Raw genomic sequence first — 21664 nt, forward strand, 5'->3', positions numbered from 1 at the left:
AAAATCAGTTTGAGTGCCATTTGTCTATTTTACAACAAAATAATTTTTAAAACACCACTTATTGTTTAAATAAAAACCCTCTTCCAAAAGAATTAAAATCACCTCCCAATATATAACCAACATTTTATTTTTATAGTCTATCTTCCATTATGGCATAAGCCTTTTTTAAAAAACAAAAACAAAACCCAGTGAAATATACAAATCACACGAGATGAAAATATGTACATTAAATGTACAGAACAAAGAAGAGGACATAATAGATTTACATAATATCTGAAGAACACAAGTGAAATATTTTACATTAAATAGCATTTTAATAGCTAGGATCATTAGACTCCTGTCTGCTCACAGACTGGAGTCGCTATAAAGAATAAGTAATTCAACATATTTTCAAAAAGGATTGTGGTTTTTGTATAATAAAAACCAAAAGTGACATATTCAGTGAACTAGTGCTTTATTTTGTTTTTGTTTTTAAGTTGACATTGGTTTGCAAACACCAGGAACCAAGGAAGAAAATATACTCTTGCACAATAAATTAAGAGCAATCATCATCTGGAAAGCTGATAATCATGATGGCGCTAATGAGAGAGCTCAGAGACTTTTGAAAAATCAAAGCTTCTAATATGGTAATGCTAAGGTGGAAACCTGGAATTCATTCCAATCTGGTTATATTTATTGGGCAGGATGAATTTGGGAGGAGGTCTTGCAAGAAACGAAAAGAAGGCACTGAATTTTTGTGGCAAAGGAAAGAGTTTCTCTTTTATTTTTACATAGGCCATTTGAGTAAGAAGTTTTTCTGTATCTTATTTCCATTATTACCAATAATGCCCTTGCAGGAAGAGAATGATTCTAAGCCAGCTTTCTCCAACCTGGTGCTCTCCAGATTTATTCAGTTAAATGATTTATATGCCACTTAATACAATAGTTTCTAAGTGCTGTACAAAAGGGATACAGTATGGATCATAAAATCAAATACAGTTAGCTGCAACATAAAAACTCAAATGCCTGCTGAAATTTTAAAAAGCCTTCAGCGAACTTCAGAAGTTCAACAGCCATGTATCTGAGCCACTGAGGACCGCTAACAGTGAATTCCCCAGAAACCTTGCAGGATATAAGGAATCAGCCAGTCTCTGAGGTACCCTGGCCCCAAGTTGTTAAGGGCCTTGTAAATTAATACAAGAACCTTGAAATTGGCCCAGTAGAATTAGGGGCACCCAGTGCAAGCTTTTCAGCATCAGAGTTACATGCTGGTGATAGTCTGTCTGCTTTTGAACTTCAGCTGCCATCGTCCCTGACAATTGGCTGTGCTGAGTGCAACTGAAGGGAGTTCCAGTCCAAAACATCTGGAGGGCACTAGACTGGGGGAGGCTGTTCTAAACCATTGTAAACTCACGTATTAAGCTATCTGTACCTATAAGCCCAAAACCACAACCAGCAGTAGAGAGTATTCAGAAGAAGTCTTCACTGAATTGAGCTGAAAGATACTACACTCACTGTAAGAAAAAAAAAAGGATTTCTTAATTTGCGATTGACTTACCCTTCGATACCCATGTGTTATAAAGCCCTGCAAAAAGTGGCTAAAAACCAGCTTAAAATAATAATAATAATAATAAACCCTTTGTTAGTGTGTATTGTTTTAAGGTGGTGGAGGGGATAACAACATGTTCCGTCTAAACAAAGAAACTCCTGGTAATTTGAAAGCCTTTTATATTGTTGTGTGTTACTGTTTTTTAAAAAAAATGAGAGAAAGAAATCATTGGTTTGTTATTTGTTGTACTGATAACATACATGTATTTAAAAAGGGTATGAGATACCAGACACCAGCAGACCATAGTTTTCCCATATATAATTGCTCAAGTACAGTCTGAGCAGTTTGTGCATAGCTGTAATATACTTCTAAAGCATTGTGCATTAAAATGAAAAGGAAACACAGATGATCAAGTGGGCATTGCTGCCACACTGCACTTCGAACCATCATAGCCACTTACAAAACAATCATACTGTTGTATCATCAGCTCAGCATTTTTCCAAATTCCACAATGCTATCAGTCAACTTCTTTTTTTTAAAAAAAGGGACCCAACTGCCCACAACAATTTAAAAATAAAGGATTAGTTTTGAAATTAATTCTTCTTAAAAAAAAAAAAAAGAACTTCACTGCACATACAACACAGCTGCAGTTCAGCACAGTCAAAATAGCACACACACAGATTAGGAAATTCCACAGATAACTCTTTGATATTCTTATAAAATAAGACAGTAAGGCTTTCTAAATGTGAGACATGCATCTTTTGCTTGAAGAGGCAATGTTCCAAATTTTTCTTTGATCTACGCTGTGCCGTCAGTCAGATTTTCTTTCTCTTGGTTATGCTAGACATTTGAAGCAAGAAATGCTCTTAGCCCATTCAGATAATACCCTTTTTCTTTTTACTACTGGAGACTCATGAGAAAGTGCATTATGGGAATGGTGCTGACGAGAACTGCAGCACCTTCCCATTCTAAAATCTTTCGTGTGCGGTACCTTTATTGGCATCAATAGTGGCCAGTGTAGTGGGACAGAACACTGACATCACTACAGTTTACCTAGACAGTGCAGGAGTATTTGCACAGCCTCGAACTCACCACCTCCTTGGATAGGGATGGAAAGGTCTGTCAATTTCAGGTCTTTCCACTTTTCACTTTTCCAGTCTCAACTGCAGTTCATATTTCTGCAGCAACATGTGATCTTTAAAAAAAAAATCCTTATGAAAATTATCCAGCATTTTAGTGTGAATTTCTCTAATAAAACATTTTTGTAGGCAATTTTGACTAATATACACATTTTTGCAAGCCGTTTCTCATCAGATAATGTATTTTTGCAGGTCATTTTCACTCATATATTCCTTTTCATGCACACTTTCCCCAAATATATGCATTTTTATAAACATTGTTTGGTTGGCGACCTGCATTGCCAAATTTGAAGAAGTGCAACTTTCGAAGGGTGGCTTGTTTCGGTTCTCATCTTGTTTCAGAAAGGGTGAAGTTAGTAGATTCAACTTGAAATGCAGAGTGAATCTAAATTCTGTCCCATCCCTAACCCTGGCCTGGTACCATCCAGGTAAGCTGTAGAAAGGCTGGTGTCGGGGGGAAAGCTCCATGGCTCTGCCCTACCACACCGGCTGCTACAGAGTGCCAACATCCCCACAATGCATTTGCACAGAAATCCCAAGCGTAAAGGGGGAAACACCATGTTAAATTCAAGGCCTTTACATGTTTCCTAGCCGCACAACTGTGGCTTTTTGAAACTTAGACGTCCATCCATACCTTCAAGTTGCCATGCGACTGATATTGAGGAAGATTCATGCTAGGGGTTATAGATATACCAATCAACATTGCATCTGACTGTTTTGATTCTTTTTTGGTCACTAAAGCTTAGAAGAAATCTCTTGTATAGATATGTATGCCACCAAGTCCATACAGGCCATGCTCTGATCCAAAGCATGTAACACGGATACCTCATCTACTGCACATGTACTATGTCCCACGAGACTATATGGGGATAGGTTGAATTTCCCTTTGAACTACTCTATCTTTTTTTTCCTGTTAAGTCTTAATTCCAACTGTATAAAATAAATATTCTCTCGGGTTCTTCCACATTATTGGGGAAAAAAACTATGCACAGTCTGAGGTGGATTCAGCAAGGTTTCCCATCACTTTTCATTGCAAAAGATTTTTTAAAATCTATAAACAAGGAAAGCACCCGCTGGACTCTATAAATAAGAGTGGAGACTCTCTTGGGGCAACCCCCGCCCTCTGCTGGTAGACCGGAACAGCTCTTCCCACCCATTCCCATCTATTTGCAGACAAATTGGTCCACAATCTGTGTGCACTTCTTGCATTTCACGTAGCAGCACCAATGGAACTTGCAGTGGCAGCGCTCTGTCTGTACCGTCTTGAACTGGTCGTAGCCCCGGCCACAGCACATGAGTTCGCAGCCATCCATGCCCTCTGAAGTCTTGTTGCAGAGCCGCCCCTGGGTACCTAAGGAGCCAGTGCTCTCATTGCGCACACAGTAATCAGGGCTGGGGTCAATGTACACCAGGTCATGGATGGTTGGTGTATTAAAGCGGCTGTTCACTTGCACCAGCTTGCCCCGAGGGTTGAGCTTCATAGCTGCTGCACTGTCATATTTCTCCTTCAGTGCATCACCAACCTTGCGGAAGTCGGCCAGCTGCAGCCAGCAGGTCTTCAAGCTGCATGATCCAGACACACCGTGGCATTTGCAGGACACATCTGCCAAGCTGTACACTGTCTAGATTAGAGTCAGAAAGAGGGAACAAGGTCAGGGCAACCATCACAAAATGTGCTTCTACTGCAAACCCACAAGAGGACAGCTTTGACACAGCCTTCCCAATAGGTAAACAATTTCCATTTACACCGTCGTGTTTCTCAGCTTGGCATTCTCACTCTTCCAAGACTGCTTTGAATGGCCCTGTTGGCATCCTTTAAAAAACTGGCCCTTTTTTAGAGGGGTGATTAAAACTGGCTCTCCTTTCATTCATTCTCTTTACACAAAGCCCCATCTGTTTTTAACTGTCAACCAGCATAACGTGGCACATGTAGTATGCCCTGCACACAAAGAGGAACTTCTGACAGGTTTGCCTGTCAACTTATTTGTCTGTCTCTTCCTTTGTTTAATGGGCTTATAAGTCACCTTTCTAATAAAAATAACCCAGGGGGAAATTATATTTATATATACATACACAGAGACACACATCATAACTAGAACATGTGTATGCGTGTGTGTAAAAAAGAAGCAGAAGTTAGCCTGGCTTTCATCTCTCTGTTCAGCTTGCAGCCGATCAGTTACTGAAAATGCATTGCCTTTCACCAGCCACTTGGACAATACCAAAAAGTGGGCTATAAATTGCCGACAAAAATAAATAAATAAGCATCGCTTGTCATGCACAAATTGAAAGAGACTCTTGATTATACTGCACTCTTCCTAATGTTCTCGCAGATGGTGTTGCCACACCATGGAGGCTGCTATGAATTACTCCATGGAAAGCTGTTTGCATACCGTGGCTCACCACATGAATTGGGTCATTTTCTCCACATCTCTCCAGATGTTTTTGTCTTGGCCATTTGGACTGGCATCGAGGGGACAAGAGCTCAGCAGCAGGCCACATGTTTCGCCTGCAGAAGGGTCCTCATTTCACTGTCATCTTCAGTTAAAAGGATCACAGGAGTTGACAGTATTGGATTATATGGATCGGTGGTCCTGGCCAACTCCTTACATCATCTCTAAAATGCATGCAAACAACTCATTGCATGGCAATTAGAGCACTCCCACATGGTGGCTAAAGCATCTATACTGGCTGGCAGGGTCAGCTCCAGGTATGACAAAGTACAGGGAAAAGTGACCTCTTTGGGGGGCCTTCTTCGGTTAGTGGGCCCTGGCAAGCCTTACCTGGCTGCGGAGGCAGCACTGTAAGAAGTATTGCATGGCTGAGTCTAGACTCCTTTTTAATTTCCCACAGTGCCCCAGAGCAGGGGTGGGGAGACTCAGGCTTGGGGCCAAATGTAGCCCTCTACACCTTTCTGTGTGGTTCTTGGGATTCTCCTCATCGACTGTGATTACACTGGAATGTGTCACTGAACAATGATTCTTGATTGCTTGGGTAGAAGTTAGAGAGAGAGAGAGAGAGAGAGAGAGAGAGAGAGAGTGTGTGTGTGTGTGTGTGTAAAGTGAGCTCACTATACAAAGGTAAAATTTACATTCACTGCTCCACCCACTTTTGCTTCTAGTCCCACCCACCCTAGCATGCCCCCCCCAAAAATAGGGTTGTTGCTTAAAAGGGAATTTGGCCCTAGGACTGAAAAACGTTTTTCACCCCTGCTCCAGAGATACGCTATAAAGGAAAAATCAAAAGGATGGCTACATCCAGCTATCTGGTGATTCTTGGGCTGCCAGGGAAAAAATTAGGGGAGCTCAGGGTAGACATCAGCAGCGAAGCCTGACAGAGGCCTGAGAGCAAACTGCCTTCTGTTGGTGCTGCTGACTGCAACAGAGGGGGTGGCTCCTTAGCTGCGAAATTCCCTTCCCCTTCAGGTGAGGTCCGAATACCACCTCCCTTCCTTTTGGAGGGGAATCAAAGCATATTGAATCTTGGTCTTCGGGATAAGCTGTGTCACCTCATCTCCAATGCCACCAGTTAGATTCCACACATAACAGTTGCCCTGCGAGAGGTTAGAAAGGAAGTGTCTAAGAGGCCCTCTGGAATTCCCTTCCTTTCGACCTTCGCCATGCCCCCTCCCTGATAGGTTTCCGCCGAGCCTTGAAGACCTGGCTGTTCAGGCAGGCCTACGGGATCCCTGGGGTGGGTTAGCTTTTAATACTGTCATTAATCAGAATTGTAGTGTTTAGTCTAATTATTAATTGTGGCCCTCACTGTTTTATATTGTATTTTATTGTATTGATGTACGTCGCCTAGAGTGGCTGTTAATTCGGCCAGATAGGCGATTCATAAATAATAATAATAATAATAATAATTATTATTATTATTATTATTATTACTGTGCCTTTTTTGTTTTACCTGGTGGTGGAGCTTTGATAACGTGCCATAGTTCTTATGTATCATTTTCCTTGGTTTTGTATTTCCTGACTATAGCTTTAAAAGCCCTGTTGCCTGAACTGATTTTATTTTCATTGCTGTCAGTTCAAACACATCACCACCACCACAATCATCAGCAGTATCATTATGGCCCACTCTGAGAACCACTGCAACCTACAAACATTCCTTTTTGGAGGAAGGGTGGGATATACATTTAAATGGTGGTGGTGGTGGTAGTTTGGCCACTGGAACATGCTGGGTTCTCTGTTCACATATTCCCTTATCACCTCATCCAGCCAATTCCCTCCACCACTTCCTTGCTTACAATAATAACCATAGCTTGTTCCGAATTCAAAAGTGAGCAAACTGTTGCAAATTATTAGTTTGCCTTCAAACCAGTGAGGCTGTCATGTCAAAGGATGGGGGGTCATCCTGCCATTATCTTTCACACTGGAAGGTAGCAATGGAGCCACAGCTAATCCCCCACATATGCATGTTTGCTGAGTGCTTGAGCAGGCACAGACTACTGCTGTCACTGGAGCACCCATCCAGTTAGCAACCATGGACTTGCCTGGTACTAGCTGTGGCACAGCCCCCCCATCCCCTTATAAAGGTAGTATCAGGGCATCCCGTCCCTTCTCTATCACCATGCCATGGCAGGTGGCTGAGTGGCCCTGCTCCAAACCATAATCAAAAGCCCATTTCCAACTTCATTCAAATGGAAAATGAAAAGCACCTCACTTTGAAGAGATATGAGCCTGCCAGCTTATAGGATTAGGCAGAAGAGTGGGAGATACTGTGCATGCAGTGGTGGTCATTTCCCCAGAGTAGTAAAGAGCAGTAGCAGGCTGAGAACCATTAGAGGGCAGATTCCAAAAAAGGAGAACTAGAAAGAGTTGTGCCCATGTGTAAGCCACCGAGCTATAGCCCTTCCCCACCCCCTTGAACATAGGAAGCTACCTACCAAGTCAGATCATTGCTCCAGCTAGTTTAGTATTGTCTGCACCAGGAATGGGAAACCTGTGGCCTTCCAGATGTTGCTGGATTACAACTCCCACCATCCCTGATCATTAGGCTCTGCTGGCTGGGGCTGAAGGAATTTTAAGTTCAACAACATCTGGAGGGCCACATGTTCCCCACCCCTGGTCTACACTGGCTGGCAGTTTCAGACAAGGTATTCCCAGCCCAACCAGAACATGCCAAGGATTGAACCCAGCACCTTCCACTCACAAAGCAGATGCTATACCACCAAAACAATCAGCCAAAGTAACATATGCAAGCAGACAGAAACAAAAGAAAACCAATCATATCTGATCCGTCAGCAGACCGGCTTGCTGATATCAGACTTGCATCAGATCTTCTCTCTCCTTACCCCTGCTCCCTATGGCAGGTTTTCCCCTCTTGGATCAGCAGCTCCCTCCCCACACAGCTGAGCAATGCCATCCAAAAGAGAAAACCCCCAAACACCTCTGGGTGGGGGACAGGCCTACACCGCAATATCCTCTTTATAAAGCCTTGGCAAGGAGACCTAGATAATTTACCCTGTATAAATAGACATGAGTCAGTGTTGACACAGCCCCAAAAATCCTGGGGTCTGACACATTAGGTGGATGCTGAATGCCACTTCCACCCAGCATTAAAAAAAAATGGGGGGGGGAGGGAGAATTCAAACTCTGCCAAATGCCATTGCAGGAAGGCTGCTCAAAGGGGGCGGTAATGGGGAACCACTTGAAGCCGACATAGGCAACTGTGAAAAGTCATTTTTCTTCTGCCGAGTGGCAAATTGGACTTTCCACTGCTTTCCGATGCCTCCTTCTCACATTTAAATGCTATTAATTTTCAGTTATCCTTCATCCTAATTCACCTTGAAACTCAAGTGTAAAGTCTCCAGTCGCCTTACTCCTGGCACCGTCAATTCTAGGAAAATAATGACTTTGGCTCCTTCCACTTCAGGGCAATAAAAATAAGTTTACACTCATTCGTTTAAAAGATTTTGAAGATTAAAAAAAGCCATAAAAACCAACTTCCACCGCAAAAGAGCATGTTTTCTAATAATACAGAGAAGCTGGTTGTTGGGCTTTTTGTTTTTAATAACCTTACAAGGAAGAGTGAAAATAACCCCCTTGCAAGAATATTTCACTCCAGCAAATACAGCGCTTCTTTCACCTTCTCCAAAGAAAACTGGATGGGCTGGAAAGGTAAACTAATGAAATTCTATTCTGCAGAAAATCCACTGTGGCTCACACAAGTTTACTAGAAGAACCTGGGAGGGGCGAGGAAGCGGGAAGTACATCTTTAGCCCCACATGGAGGAAGCATATCAGCCCGTGGCCCTTCAAATTGTCATTTAGCTCCTAGACTGCTTCTTTCACTGTCACTCCTTTGCATTGAAATTCAAGCTTTTCCCTGCCACATCCAAAGGGAAATCCCAGAACTTGCCCATCCGGTCTCGCAAGAAGACTGGCTTGCGAGAAAACTCATCTCACCAAAGACAGGCACACACAGATTTGAGAATGCATATTACCATTACCGGGGGAAGGGAAAACAGTGAAATGGACCTTGGGAACGGTTTGGCATCATGGTAAAAGAAAACACTCTCTTTCTGGCCACTTACTCTTCTCCCTGCCTCATTGTTATGCAGGTTCATCAAGATCCTCGCGCTTTCATAAGATCCTTTCTGATAGATTCTCTCTCGTTCACGGGCATCCACAAACTCCTTTGCAAAGCGGTAGCCATAGTCGATGTTGTCTCCGCAGCCACCCCATAGCCAGTCCCGGGGCAAATCTTTGGGCCTGGCCGCTCTGCTGCAGCCACAGGAAGAGAGATCCCCCTCCCGGCAGGCCCGGCTCATGGCATTGACCACTCCTGCAGCACTGACGGCATACGTGAAGGCCGTCTCCCGGCTGCCTGCAAGGAAACAAAAGGGGAGGCTCAGGGTTACGGACCAGGACTACATACTTGTAGTATTTATTAGGGGCAAAGAAGAGATTGCCTTTACATTGCAAGCTTCCCTCTTCCAACATGACTTATGAACTTTCAAAAAAGTCAACAGTAGCACATGGACGGCACACAACATTTTCACTAAGGCTGCTGGCATTCGTTCATGCTCAGATTGGGAAAAAACCCTTGTGTCTGCAATGCTAATTTTGAAAAGGAACTACTTAAAAGGAAATTCAGCCCTCTTGAATTATCTAGTAAGCTAAAATCATCTGAGAAGGTGGAATGGTTATCAGAGGGAAAACCTCTGGTCTGGCCATCAGCTCCGTAAGTGACAGAGAAAAATGGTAGAAACTTTCTAAAGTGTATTCTGCATTAAAAGGCTTGAAATAGGTGTTTGGCAGTGTATCCTGTGCATGTGTACTCAGAAGTTAAGTCCCATTTACTTTGATAGAACTTAATCCCTAGTAAATGTGCATAGGATTGCACCCCAAGAGACATTTTTAGAATGGATAGCCCAGCTCAAGTGGGCGAATTACTAGGTATCCTGAAGGGAAATTCATCGGTTAGTACATTACCTAAATCCAATTCCCCCCCAAAACAATTCATTTACACAAATCTCATTCCATAGGAACTTGATGAAGCCCACATATTTCCCTCCTCCTTTTAGCCAAAGCATGCCCTCTGTAGCCTTCAACAACAGTAGGTAAAGGGGTCATTACAGAAGGTAAGAACCCCTCCCCTTCTGTTATTCAAGTACTGGCAGGTATGGCGCAATGCACAGTGGTCTCACACTGTCTCACAGTAGCAACTCTCAAAGCTATGCCCAAAGCTGTCTGCTGTGTACTCCTAACATTTCTAAGAGCCAGAGCTGTTTTGTTGTTTCACAGAAACAATTTGGAGAACTTCATTAGTACAAAGAAGGGGGACACAGATTTCAAAGAGCCCGGTCTTCAGTGGGTTCTTTAGCTAATTATATTCACACCATCTTCAGCGCCCATTAACAATCTTGAGGAAAGTTTTGCTGTAACAACTAAAATGATTTGTTCTATTTGCTGAAATTAGGCATCACTGAAAATCAAACTTTTTATACATGGAACAGGACGATGAAGGCACACCCCTAGAGAATCCAGCAATTGTACGGAGACATTTTCTGCTTGAGAATATCTTCCTACTTTTGAATAACTTCACCCTATATAGGACTGTTAGGTACATTAGCTTTCCTTCTGTGAGGATACTTATTCCCAAACCAATTATTATCATATCTGAAAACTTGATTCAATTTTAATACACACAGCAGAACATCGGAATTACCCTGTAATTTTTATTCTAGTCTAATTCACAGAAATGTGCATAGTAGCTTTGCCTATCTAATCCACTTCTGCATATATAGCTCTCGTACAGATCTCGTTATCATTTAGGGGGAAATCATGCCACGTTTAGGTTCTTCTTCGCAAGCATATTCTAAGAGAACCCTTTCAAGTCCGGACAGGGGCAAAAAAGCAGAGATAGGCGTACTTCTAAGAGAGAGAAAACAGATGGAAGAAATTTGCAGAGGAGGGGAAAACAGTTTGAGCAAGCAACCCTGTGCCATGGAACTCTTTCTGTAGGCTTCAGCTTCAGACTGTAGGAGTCTGTTTAAGGCAAGTCTCATCAACTTTGACAGCATTCGATGTCTCATTGCCAGCAGAGGGCTGGTTTGTTTAGAAGGTCTTCACTCTCTGCAAAGCACAAATGTGATCCTTTTATTATTATCTAAAGGTTTCTTTGCATTCTCCCATGTAAATTGCTGATGTCCGATTCAACAAGAAAAAGAAAAAGTAAGCCCTCCCTCCATATATGCTATTTGGAAAGAAAGGCTTCCGAGCAAGCAAGAGGATTCACTTACATTTCTCAAAAGGGAATTTAGGCTATAGTTCTGCTCACAGTATGGCTGCTGAAATGCCATCACCTTCAGTGGGATCTGAGCAGCTGGGCTGAATACAGGAGGCCACAGCCTTCTCTCTCTTTTTTTTATCAAGCTGCAAGGACTTACACAGACATATGATAAGACAGAAGAGCTCTTTACTTTTAAAGAGCATCTTTAGCTTGAAGCTGAGATCCCACTATTATAGCCAGTGCAGTAGAATTTTCCTCACTCCAAAGAGATCTAGTCAGAGATGACATTTTTTTAAAGTTATTCACTGAATTTGCTGCACTTTATTACCTTCTCTCTCTGAGGGAGGAGGGGGGACACTAACACACACGCACACACACTTTCCTAATATTATGCAACCAACTTTCCAGGATCATTCAAAAGCAAGGAATCAGCATGTTTTATCTGGGCTAGCAATATTGTGGCACACTGGTGCACACTGCACTGAAGTCAATGCCAAGGTTCCCACAACTGTTATGAATCAGGATTATAACTGTGGGGATGATCAAGCCCTACGATAGATACACAGAGAAAGATTTGACTTATAATGAGACACTGATTACATTTTGGTACCCCAACAATAGCTTGTTTGCAATTTCAGCAGCTAAGAGTATCTATTAAAATTCCCTGGAGTATTGACTTAAATTTGGACAGGCATTAGCCTGAAATATTATATAAACTTCTAGGATTTGAGTGTACTACATCAAAACTGTATCACCTTATAACACTTTCAGCAAAGAAGTTCCAGAGAAACATATATATCCGGTGACAGAGCCTAAACTGGCACAATCTTTTGTCATAACTGCATTCACTCTCAGTGGATTTATAGCACTGTAAGGCTGAGCTTCACTTATGCAGGAAGCAGGGCACTGAACCTGAAATCTTGTCCCCCATTCAAGAGAAACAGCAACCAATCAAATGGTTTATTTGATGAAACTAGGCCCAACTATGAAATGAGAGTGCAGACTTGTTCTCAATGAATACACTTTTCAGGATCTTTAAGAGCTTGATACACACATTACACTCACTTCTAGTTTCAGTTAATCTAAGTGGCCAATTACCATATTAAATAAAAATAAATACATGCAGATGTCTTATGGAGAAGAAGCAGAGACCTGAAAGCAAATGGGCACCAGTTCCAAGACTTACAGATGAAAATTTTGTGAAAAGAGACCCTGGCAACTTAGATTTCAGAGAAACAGTCTTCAAGGCTGGAACATATCTGACCAGGTGGGCAAATGTTCTAATCTGAAGTTGATGCTTAAGGTTTCAGTACTTTCCTGTTTTTGTTTGCTTTTCAGTATGGAGCAGTGAGAATCTAACCAGTTATTCTAAGCCTTTCAGTTTTACAGCATCCGTAATGCAAATCTGCAAGACTCAAGTCTTCAATAAACAAGTGTTTCCACTTAGTGCCTTTAAAAAAAAGCTTGGAAAATGTTTAATCTGAGATTTTGTAAAGCTTATTTTTACATAAAATTAACTTCTAGGATAAATGCAGCTTAACAGCATCCCTTCAAGCAATGCAGAAGCCTACTCAATTCATAAATGAAATTACCTTTAATCTAATTTTAAAGTCATTCCAATCTTTCCCTATCCTATTTCAAAAAGAGGAATTTAAAATTAGATTTCGACCTCTGCATTTTGAATACTGGTAAACCCAAGTTACAAGTTATCAAGGCAAGGGGGGGGGAGAGGTGCAAGTCTGAATGAACACTACAAATGTCATTATTATAATAGAGGAGAAACAGCACCTGTCAGTCATTAATGTTACCCTTTGAGATCAATCCTGCACTCTGGTAAGTGGGGGCAGTATTTTGTGCTGATGTAAGCTCTCCAGCAGAACTGCATTGTCAAAAGAAACTGACGGAAGCTACACTCTCAGCATATAAGGATTAGGAGATTGCTACAAGGTAGCATTTTTAATTAACAATAATAATTACTAAAATGCATGCAACACCTACCTATGATCTTAGCCTCCGCGAAAGCATGCTGACTGCGAGTGCCAACATATTCACTTCTAAATTAAAATCTCCTTTAAACACCAATTATTTTGCTATGGGAGAGAAGGGTAAGGCTGCAATTACTAGGGAGTAAGCCCGACTGAACACATTGGGGCTTACTTCCAAATAAGCATGCAACTGGGCTGTGAGGGAAAATGGATTGTGTATAAAAATTATGGTATGGCAAATACTGACGTGTGGTTACCCTGAAGACAAATTCAATTGTTATACAGCTTTCAAATCCCAGACACAAACATGGCCCTGTGTTGGCCGAACACCACACCTTTTTTTGTTCTTCCATCCCTGAAATTTAGATAGGGCTTCATTTTAATTTACATGGGGGGTCAAGATGAGAACTGCAGTGCTAGTCTTCCCTTTCCATATCGCCAACCGTCTCCCATGTGCAGCTAACTTCACAGAAGGGACCGTCTCTGGCTAAAGGCACTTTACCTTTTCCCGACCTGACGGTTTCAATGGCGCATAATGAACCTAGCAAGTTTTCCTAGCACACAACATGACGCAAATCCTCCACTTACACTCCCAGGCACTTCCTACCTATCTGCATGACTCTGCCAAACACAGAGTTATTATCCACAGTGCTACAATTCCATCTTCGGTGGCGGAACTGATACTGGCATTCCTTAATCCCCGTCTTTGCGCCCTCTCCAATGTATTGCATGTGGTCCTGGTACAAGTGGCACAGTTTCTTTTGTCCTTGAGAGAGCCCTGCCAGTTGGCTGCAAAGTGGCTGGGCTCCAATTATGTACACCTCTGGCATCTGAACAGGGTTCATCGGATTCATGTGGTTCATACCCAGAGACCTGTGAAAAGACAAAGAGTCATGTTAATCAGGGATAGCATCAAATACTGTGACTGAAGGCACATGGGTGCATGGATTCCACAAACATGGAACTCGGCCCTAAAATAAATTTACTTGGAAGTAAATCCCATTTGGTGTGCTGGGGACAGCGGCCAAATTGTGGGAAGGAGGGGAGTCTTCAGTTTTGTTTTATGGTTGGAAAGTTAAAGCAAACCACATGCATGAAGTTATTGAGACAGACATTGAATTATGCAGCTCTCTAAATATGATCCCCCCCCAGCTTCAAATTTCACACTATCCCTCCCTGTGGATCTTTTTTCTTTCTTGGAACCTGAAAATGCCATATCATTTTAAACAAAGATTATAACTATCTACCAGCTAGAGAATCACCACCACCACAAGTTCAGTCTGATTATCAATAAAGTACATATGATAAGGCCTGATAAATTAGATGGAATTTCTAGATAGACTGCATTTAAAATTCACAACCAAGAACTGACATGCAAGTGAATCTGGTTACCAAGAGTATTAGTCCCCAAATCTCTTAAAAACCTCAACATGTGTGCCTATTTTTAAAAGGCTAAATTTAATCTTAGTTCCCGTACAGCATAGCTGTGAGTGTATTTCCTCAGAAGCAAACCCTATTCAGTTCAGTGAGGCTTACTCCCAAGTAAGTGCCCTAGGGTTGCACGGCCTCATTTGCTTGATTCTTCAAGGTAAAACCAACAACAAGACCCTAAACCCGTTACTCAGATGTATGTTCCATGGTTCACTTTTTCGTGCATGTGAATCTGAGGTGAGACAAACATTCCCAACTGCAACTGCACATTTAATTTCATTTCAACAATACCGCTTATTGCAAACCAAGAATGACTATGTAAATGAAGGCTGCCTGTAGTCCCCCCCCCAATCCCTACAGGAATAGAAAAATTAAGTCCACAGTGGATTTAGGGTTTGTGTTTATAGTTTTTCCAGGAGCAAACTAGGCCTTGTTCATTTTACTGGAAATTGGGTGGGGTTTTGTTTTTTAAATTAATCTATAAAGATTATTTTAAAAAAAACTTACCACCAAGAGCTGGCTTCTATCACAACTTGGATAAGCGAAGAGAAGATGGCCAGACTCAAGAAGAGGCACTTGGAAGTCATGGCCTCGCTCCACAGAGCTCCACCTTGGACTAAGATTCCCATGGACTTCTTCTGCCGGGGAGGAAAGAGTGTAGAGACAAAGAGAGAAGCATTTATTGCTGGGGTCAGACCATCTCAGCAAAGGGCAGCGGGGGTGGTGCTGGGGTCAACGGCGGCCCTTGTTCTCCCCAGCCCAGCCAGCGACTTGCGGGATGGCTCCTCTACTCCAAGTTCATTCTCTCCCCCTACTGCTACAGCTCAGCTGTTGAGCGGATCCCCAGGCAGATCCCTCGAGGTTGAAGAAAAGCTGAGCAGCAGTACACAGCTCACCGTTCCCACACGCACCCGCTCCTCCCCCCGGAAAAAAGAAGCGGGCAGCACCTTCCGCGCTTTTCCGCTCCGCCCCGCCGCGGGGAAAGCAACCAGCGGGACAGTCAGACGCTGCTCTGGGTCGCGGGGGCGTCCCGCTGGGGAGGCGCAAGAAAGTGCGGCCGGCCGCGGGGCTCCGCTCCGAATTCAAACCAGGATTCCTCCTTTTTTAACCTCCTCTTCCTCCCCCCCTTCCTTTTAATGATAGGAGCTGCTGCCCGACCCGAATCCTCCGAACGGACCTCGCTGGGGAAAGTGTCTGCAAAGCACGTTTGCCACGGCCCGCCATCGCTCCTCCCCAGCGCCCATGCCTACAAGCCCCGATCCCGTCCTCCTCCCCCCCCCTCCCTATCGCAAGACCTTTGGCTCCGAGACAAACCAAGCCCGGCAGAGACGGACGGTCACCCCCCCTTCCACCTCCACTCCCCTTGCCCTATCAAAAATAGTTATGACGGGGCGGAGAAGCAACGATGTCGAGAAGGTAACGGTTGTCGAAGCAGCCTCGCGCCGGGTCCCCCCGCTGCGGGCAAACAAAGCAGCAGATCAAAAGGGCTTCCATGGAGCCCATTTGGGCATGGAGGCAGTGAGAGGCAGGCGAGCAATATCCCGGGACGAGCCAGTTGCAAGCGCGCGCGCGGGGGGGGGGGGCGTATTGGAAGCTCTTCCAGCCTCGGGCAGCGACGTGGAGCGAACTGGTTCACTGCCTCGGCTTCCCCGCCCGCCCCCTCCATGCAGCCAATTTCTGTTTACCATCAGGAAAGCGAGGGGCGAACGGCTGTGAGGAACCCTTCCAAGTACTGCTTAATGGAGACGGGGGTGTGCTTCTTGCCTTTCCCATTACCTGGTGGAGGAGAGGCAGAGGAAACATATAACACCAGTTTTTTTGCGGGGGGCGGAGAGAAAGTTCACTGTCTACTTTTGTGAAGTGTGTGCAAACCCTTGATCTCGCATGGAAAGGGATTTCCAGCCCGTCTCAGTTTGGCGGCTACACTCCACAATGACCCCCTCCCCCCCGGTCAGTTTTACGTGGATTATTCCAGACACTCTTTACTCCGGAGTCAACCCATCCGAGGCGATTTTGAACGGTGGGGGAAGGGTGTGCGAATTTGAACGGGGCTACTCTCGAGAAAGCGCCACGAGGGCCTCCGAGACCAGAAATAGAGAGTATCTGTGCGGTACCTCTCACTGCTCCCAGCACCAGTTAGACAGCAACCCGGGGGTTTGAGCGCAGGGTAGAAAGGCTTTCCTCCGTGTAAAGCGGGCCATTCAAGTCTGTGTAAAGAGAAATCTAGAGCGGCTGGAGGCAATTCGACCCACAAAGGCGGCAGCAACCGTCCAGTCCTTACCATCAAAATAAAGCCCCATCCGCTTCCATGGGATTTACACATATGGCAACATTTTTATTGGCCCGACTCCAAGAATCCGATAAGGGACAGGATGACGCCCTAATAATGCAAACAAAGAGAGTCTCCTTTTCCCACTCGAGACGTGCGCGCTAGCTTGGCCTCAACCGCCGCTTTCCGCAAGTACTTCAACCCTGATTGAGAAGCCGATCCTAACGGCGTCGACGGAGAAGGCCGTCCCGCGGCTTTCGTTCCTTCGGAAAGGGTTCCTCAAGACACCAGCCTTCGTCGCTAACAGGGGCTTAAGGCGGCTCAAGGCACAGAGCGCTTCAGCTGCATTGGCGTCAGCTCCAAGAGCCGGGGGCTTCTCTGGCTGCGATCGGCTGAACTCCAAATAGGGGCCTTCGATTTCACGGACGGGATTTTCGTTCGCTCGTCCGTGGTGGAGGGCGGCTATCCCGGCCTCCAAGGCTGACGCGCCCACACTGGGGGCTCCCTTTTGCCGTCAACAAGCCCATCGCCTTGCGAGAAAAGCGGTTCTTGCGCTGAAACGTCCCGATGGGGGAAACCTAGCCTACCGCCCTACCCTGCCGTGTGTGTGTGTGTGTGTCCTCACCGGAAACAAAGAATCATACCCTGGCCACCTCGAAAATAAAAAGGTCAATTTAGCCTCGTGGAGCGGCCTTCCTCCCCAAGCGTATTACCCAAGCTGTAGGAATTTGGGGGACAGACCGGAGGGGTTTGCGCGTCTCGTGAGAGGCCGCTGACGGCGCCCGACTTATTTCTCCAGCAAGCCTGAAGCGCCTTTGAGGAATGTGGAGAGTTCATGCCCCATAAAGCCGTCCACGCTCCAGCAAATTGGGACCCAGGGGGAGAGGGAGAGAAGGCCGGGGGGGGGGCAAAAAGAGGGCAGAGAGCCTGCGTGTCAAGCCAAGCAGAAGGGAAAGATCCTCACCCAGTATGGGCGAAACAAGGCCAGGAATGCGGGAGGGGGTGGGTGTGTCTTGAAACTAGGTTGGAGTCACACAACAACACCCCCGCGCGCGTTTCTGCCACGCACTCCCTGTGGGGCCTGCTCCCCTCGCCCAGCCTCGGTTTTCCCATCTGCCTTGTGGGACTCAGAGCGATGGTCGCAGGGCGAGGATTACGCAAGCGAAGCAGGTCGGATGCTCGGCGCACCTCCCCAAGGAGCCCCCGCCGGCAACCCCGCGCTCCCAGCCTAACTCGCCCCCCCCGTTTTCTGACCGTGACAGCGCGTCATCGGAGAGGCAACGCAACGGGCAGCGCCACTCAGCGATGCAGGACCGGCCAAGGGGTTCAAGGAGGAGCCGTCCGAGGTGGTCTCTACGGGACTGGGCAGCCATAGCAAGGCGCCCGTTGGGGGAAGCCGGCGCGGGAAGATTCTCCAAAGCCATCCTGGGAAGTTGATGCCCGCACCCGATTTTTACAAAAGTGTTCCTAATGGGGAGAATGCCAGAGCCCAAAGAAGCAGTCGAGTCCCTTATCTAGACTCTGGCCCACTGGGCAATCGTGACATCCGCGGGATCGGAGCCTGAAGGCTGTTCTTCGGGAGGAATTCCATTCAAACTCCCTGCGCGCCGAATCGAACGCTACGATATGGTTCCCTTAGACCGAGCTTGCGAACCGAAGCTTTGGTATATCTTATATGTCGCCACCTGGGTTTGAAAAAATTGGCCAGGCGGCAGGACGAATCGGGATGGAACGACTGCCTGAGCCCGAATTCTGCGCCGAGCTTCAGCTGGACCGGCTTTCATTTAAAGGCGACAGCGCCGTTCTCCGTCTCCCCCTATAGAGGGCAGCCTGAACCGCGAAACGGAGCCCTTGCTTAGATGCTAACATGGGGGAGGGCGGGGGGAGGAAAGGGTTCCTCTCTTCGTGTTTCTCCCTCTAGTTTTGTTTTGTTAAATTTCACGATTTTCTTGGGATTATTCCGTTCAATTTAATCTAGAACGGAGAGAGAAAAAGAACGAGCGCCGGGAGACGCAGACCCCTTCAGAGGGCACCAAAAAGACAGCCGCGCCAGCAAAGATCCTCACGATATCCCAGGTCTGTTACCCCGAGCCGTTTTTCGGTGTCCAGCAACGGCCGCGGGAAAGAACCCGCCGGAGAGGACGGAACCGTTAAAACTTCGCAGAGAGCCCATTGGCAAAGGCGGCCTCCGTCCAGAGCAGCCCGTCGCCTTTACAGCGCTGGTGAACACAAGCTTTAAACACACACACACAGGGAGAGAGAGAGAGATCCATCTGCCAGAGGGGGCTCGCCCGCCTGCGATCCTGGCTTCCTTCTCCCCCCCTCCCCCCTTTTAAAAAAACAGAGGTCTGGAAAGCCTGTTAGGGCATCTGGTTTTATGACCGCCGTTTTCACACGAGCTCTACCGTGGGTAAGTGTAGGCATGCAGCCTGAAAGGCAGGAACAATTGCCGAGGCGGGCCGGCTGGGCAGCTTGGCATGGCGAAGAGCGAGCCTACCACCTTGCCCTGGAGATGGTGTGTGTGTGTGTGAGAGAGAGAGAGAGAGAGAGAGAGAAAGGGGAGAGGAGGGGAGCTGCCGAAGGAAAGAGGCCGGAGCATTCCAAGGTCTGACGGGCTTCGGTTTTTCCAAGAGGGAACGCCACTCATATGCTCGAGGTGCCGGAGGTGGAAGGACAAGGGTGGGTTGCCTTTCTCTCCTCACCCCGCGATTCTTCCGAAGAAAGGCACTTTCGTTCAGGATCGCCCTGGATCCCCGCTCCCCACAAAGAGCAGTTTCTGGGTGAAACTGAACTCTCGCTGACCTCGCGACTGCAACTAATTTAGCCTGTAACTGACAACTCACAACAAACACGCGCGGCCTCTTCCACGGGGAGCCTGAAGAGCATCAAAGGGACGCCGAGGCTTGGGCGGCGGGCGAAAGAAGAGAGACAAAGGCCCTCCCGTCCTCCCCCTCCGACACAAGCGGAACCCTTCACAGATGCCAAGGGACAATATGCAGAAGCGGAGAGCAACATTTTGAGGGACTGAGGCGGAGGAGGCGGGAGAACAGCATCCAGGTTTTTCACTGGCCAGGAGCCAAGTTCCCTTAAAGGTACAGGCCTCCTCCATGTCTGCCATGCCTGCTTTCTTCGCTAGAAGCCCGCACGATAGAAATCTGCGAAATATGTCTTTTAAACCCCATCCTAGGGGCGGGGGGGGGGGAGCTGAGAAGCGGAAGGCGCTGGGGATCCGTATTTAAATAGGACAGAGAAGGGCTTTCCACCGAAATCAATCCTTGTAAGACAGTCACAAGGAGGCCAGTTTTGGGGAAGGCTGTGGCATTTTAGAGCAACAGGTTTGGAGTTTTGGCTCAGGGTGGGGGGCACAAAGATATCCCCGATTGAAAGAGACGAGATCATTAGACGAAAACCTCTCTTTCTCTCTCTTTCGTCAGTTTCACCTTAAACCCAATATTTCAAGAAATCTGAAGCCATAGCCCGTCTTGAGCTCTCCCTCCCCGCCGAGCGAGATTTCCAGCCCGTTCGCTCTTTCTCTCGTCGACTTCACCCTGATCAAAAGTTCGGAGCAACTCCCGCCATCGCCCCGCTTGGGACCCCCTTCCCCTCCTCGAGCGAGCGACTTTCAAGCACACCCCTTCTCGTTCCCAAGTCTCACTCACCTCCATTGTTGTCGGGGCGGGCAAGGAGAGAAAGAGCCGAAGCTGGGGGTGGTGAGAGGAGCAGAGTCTAGCGTTGCAGCCAAGTAATCCAAGGAGCGAGGGAGTCCGAAGCCCAAATCCTAGCCTTATCCTCCAAATCAGCAACGGGCAAACGAGGGAAAGGGTTCTTTCGGCCCGGCCAGCCGCTTCCGCGACGGAGCAGAGCAGCCTCCCTCGCAAGGTCCATCCGCGATCGCGACGGAGGCGCAAGAGACGGGACGGGCTCCGGGACTGGCAGCTTCACCCGGCTCGGCTCTTCGCCTCAGACTAGCCCAGGTGGCGCGGCAGCCGCCAGTGCGGGGCTCGATGCCTCCAGGGCGCGCCTGCAGACTTCTTCCGGCGCTCGCCTCCTGCCTACCCGCTCCCGCGGGGCGCCCTGGGCTGTTGAGCCGTGCCCATGGCAAGCGAGCGAAGGTGGGGGGAGTGTCGAGGCGACGGGAGCTCGTCCGGGCTTCAAAGAGCGAGGCGGCGACGAGGGCGACTGCAACTCGGGCGGCTGCCCCAATCCATGGCCAGCAGTAGCGCGAAGGTGCCGCTCCCCCCTCCCGGCCTCCCTCCTCCTCCTCCTCCCCCCACCCCTCACCACCCCACTACATGCTATGCGGGGCAGGGTCGATCGCCGTCTTCCTCTCCTCCTCCGGCTGCGGCTGCCGTGGGCAGGCGCGCTTCTACCCTCTCTGCTCCTTGGAAGTGTAAGGAAAGTTGCGGCGACGGCGTCCGAAGGCAAAGAAGCGAAAAGGAGGGGGATCAGGCAAAGAAGCCCGCGGAGAGGCGCGCATGCGCTCTGCGTCGACCTATTGCAACCCGGAGCGAGGTTTTAAGGAGTACCTCAGGCAAGCAGTCTCCAAGTCCGGACCCAGCGCAGAGATGCTCGGC

General features: G+C 46.9%; 1 protein-coding gene across 7 annotated transcripts; it reads right to left on the minus strand.

Annotated features, from left to right (window-relative positions):
- Window positions 1-190: 190 nt before the first annotated feature.
- WNT5A (Wnt family member 5A) lies at window positions 191-21338 on the minus strand. Of its 7 annotated transcripts, none has more exons than XM_061618256.1 (5): window positions 20750-21338; window positions 15329-15456; window positions 13998-14263; window positions 9205-9497; window positions 191-4289 (listed from the first exon to the last, which is right to left on the minus strand). In XM_061618256.1, the coding sequence occupies exons 1-5, from the start codon at window positions 20753-20755 to the stop codon at window positions 3831-3833; spliced, it is 1152 nt and encodes a 383-aa protein (XP_061474240.1). In that variant the 5' UTR covers window positions 20756-21338; the 3' UTR covers window positions 191-3830. The 7 variants fall into 7 exon arrangements, with proteins under 7 accessions (XP_061474240.1, XP_061474237.1, XP_061474241.1 ...); XM_061618253.1 differs by having other exon boundaries at window positions 15329-15459; XM_061618257.1 differs by lacking the exon at window positions 20750-21338 and adding an exon at window positions 19934-20099 and having other exon boundaries at window positions 15329-15459.
- Window positions 21339-21664: the final 326 nt, after the last annotated feature.

This window comes from Rhineura floridana, chromosome 3, assembly GCF_030035675.1.
Source record: "Rhineura floridana isolate rRhiFlo1 chromosome 3, rRhiFlo1.hap2, whole genome shotgun sequence".
Classification (NCBI taxonomy): domain Eukaryota; kingdom Metazoa; phylum Chordata; class Lepidosauria; order Squamata; family Rhineuridae; genus Rhineura; species Rhineura floridana.

Excerpts from the sequence above, each read along its gene's own strand:
- WNT5A (XM_061618253.1), bottom strand. Across the intron at positions 9,498-13,997 it reads TGGCAGAGTCATGCAGATAG|GCAGCCGGGAGACGGCCTTC; the intron begins GTAGGAAGTGCC and ends GTTTCCTTGCAG. Across the intron at positions 4,290-9,204 it reads ACAATGAGGCAGGGAGAAGA|ACAGTGTACAGCTTGGCAGA; the intron begins GTAAGTGGCCAG and ends ACTCTAATCTAG.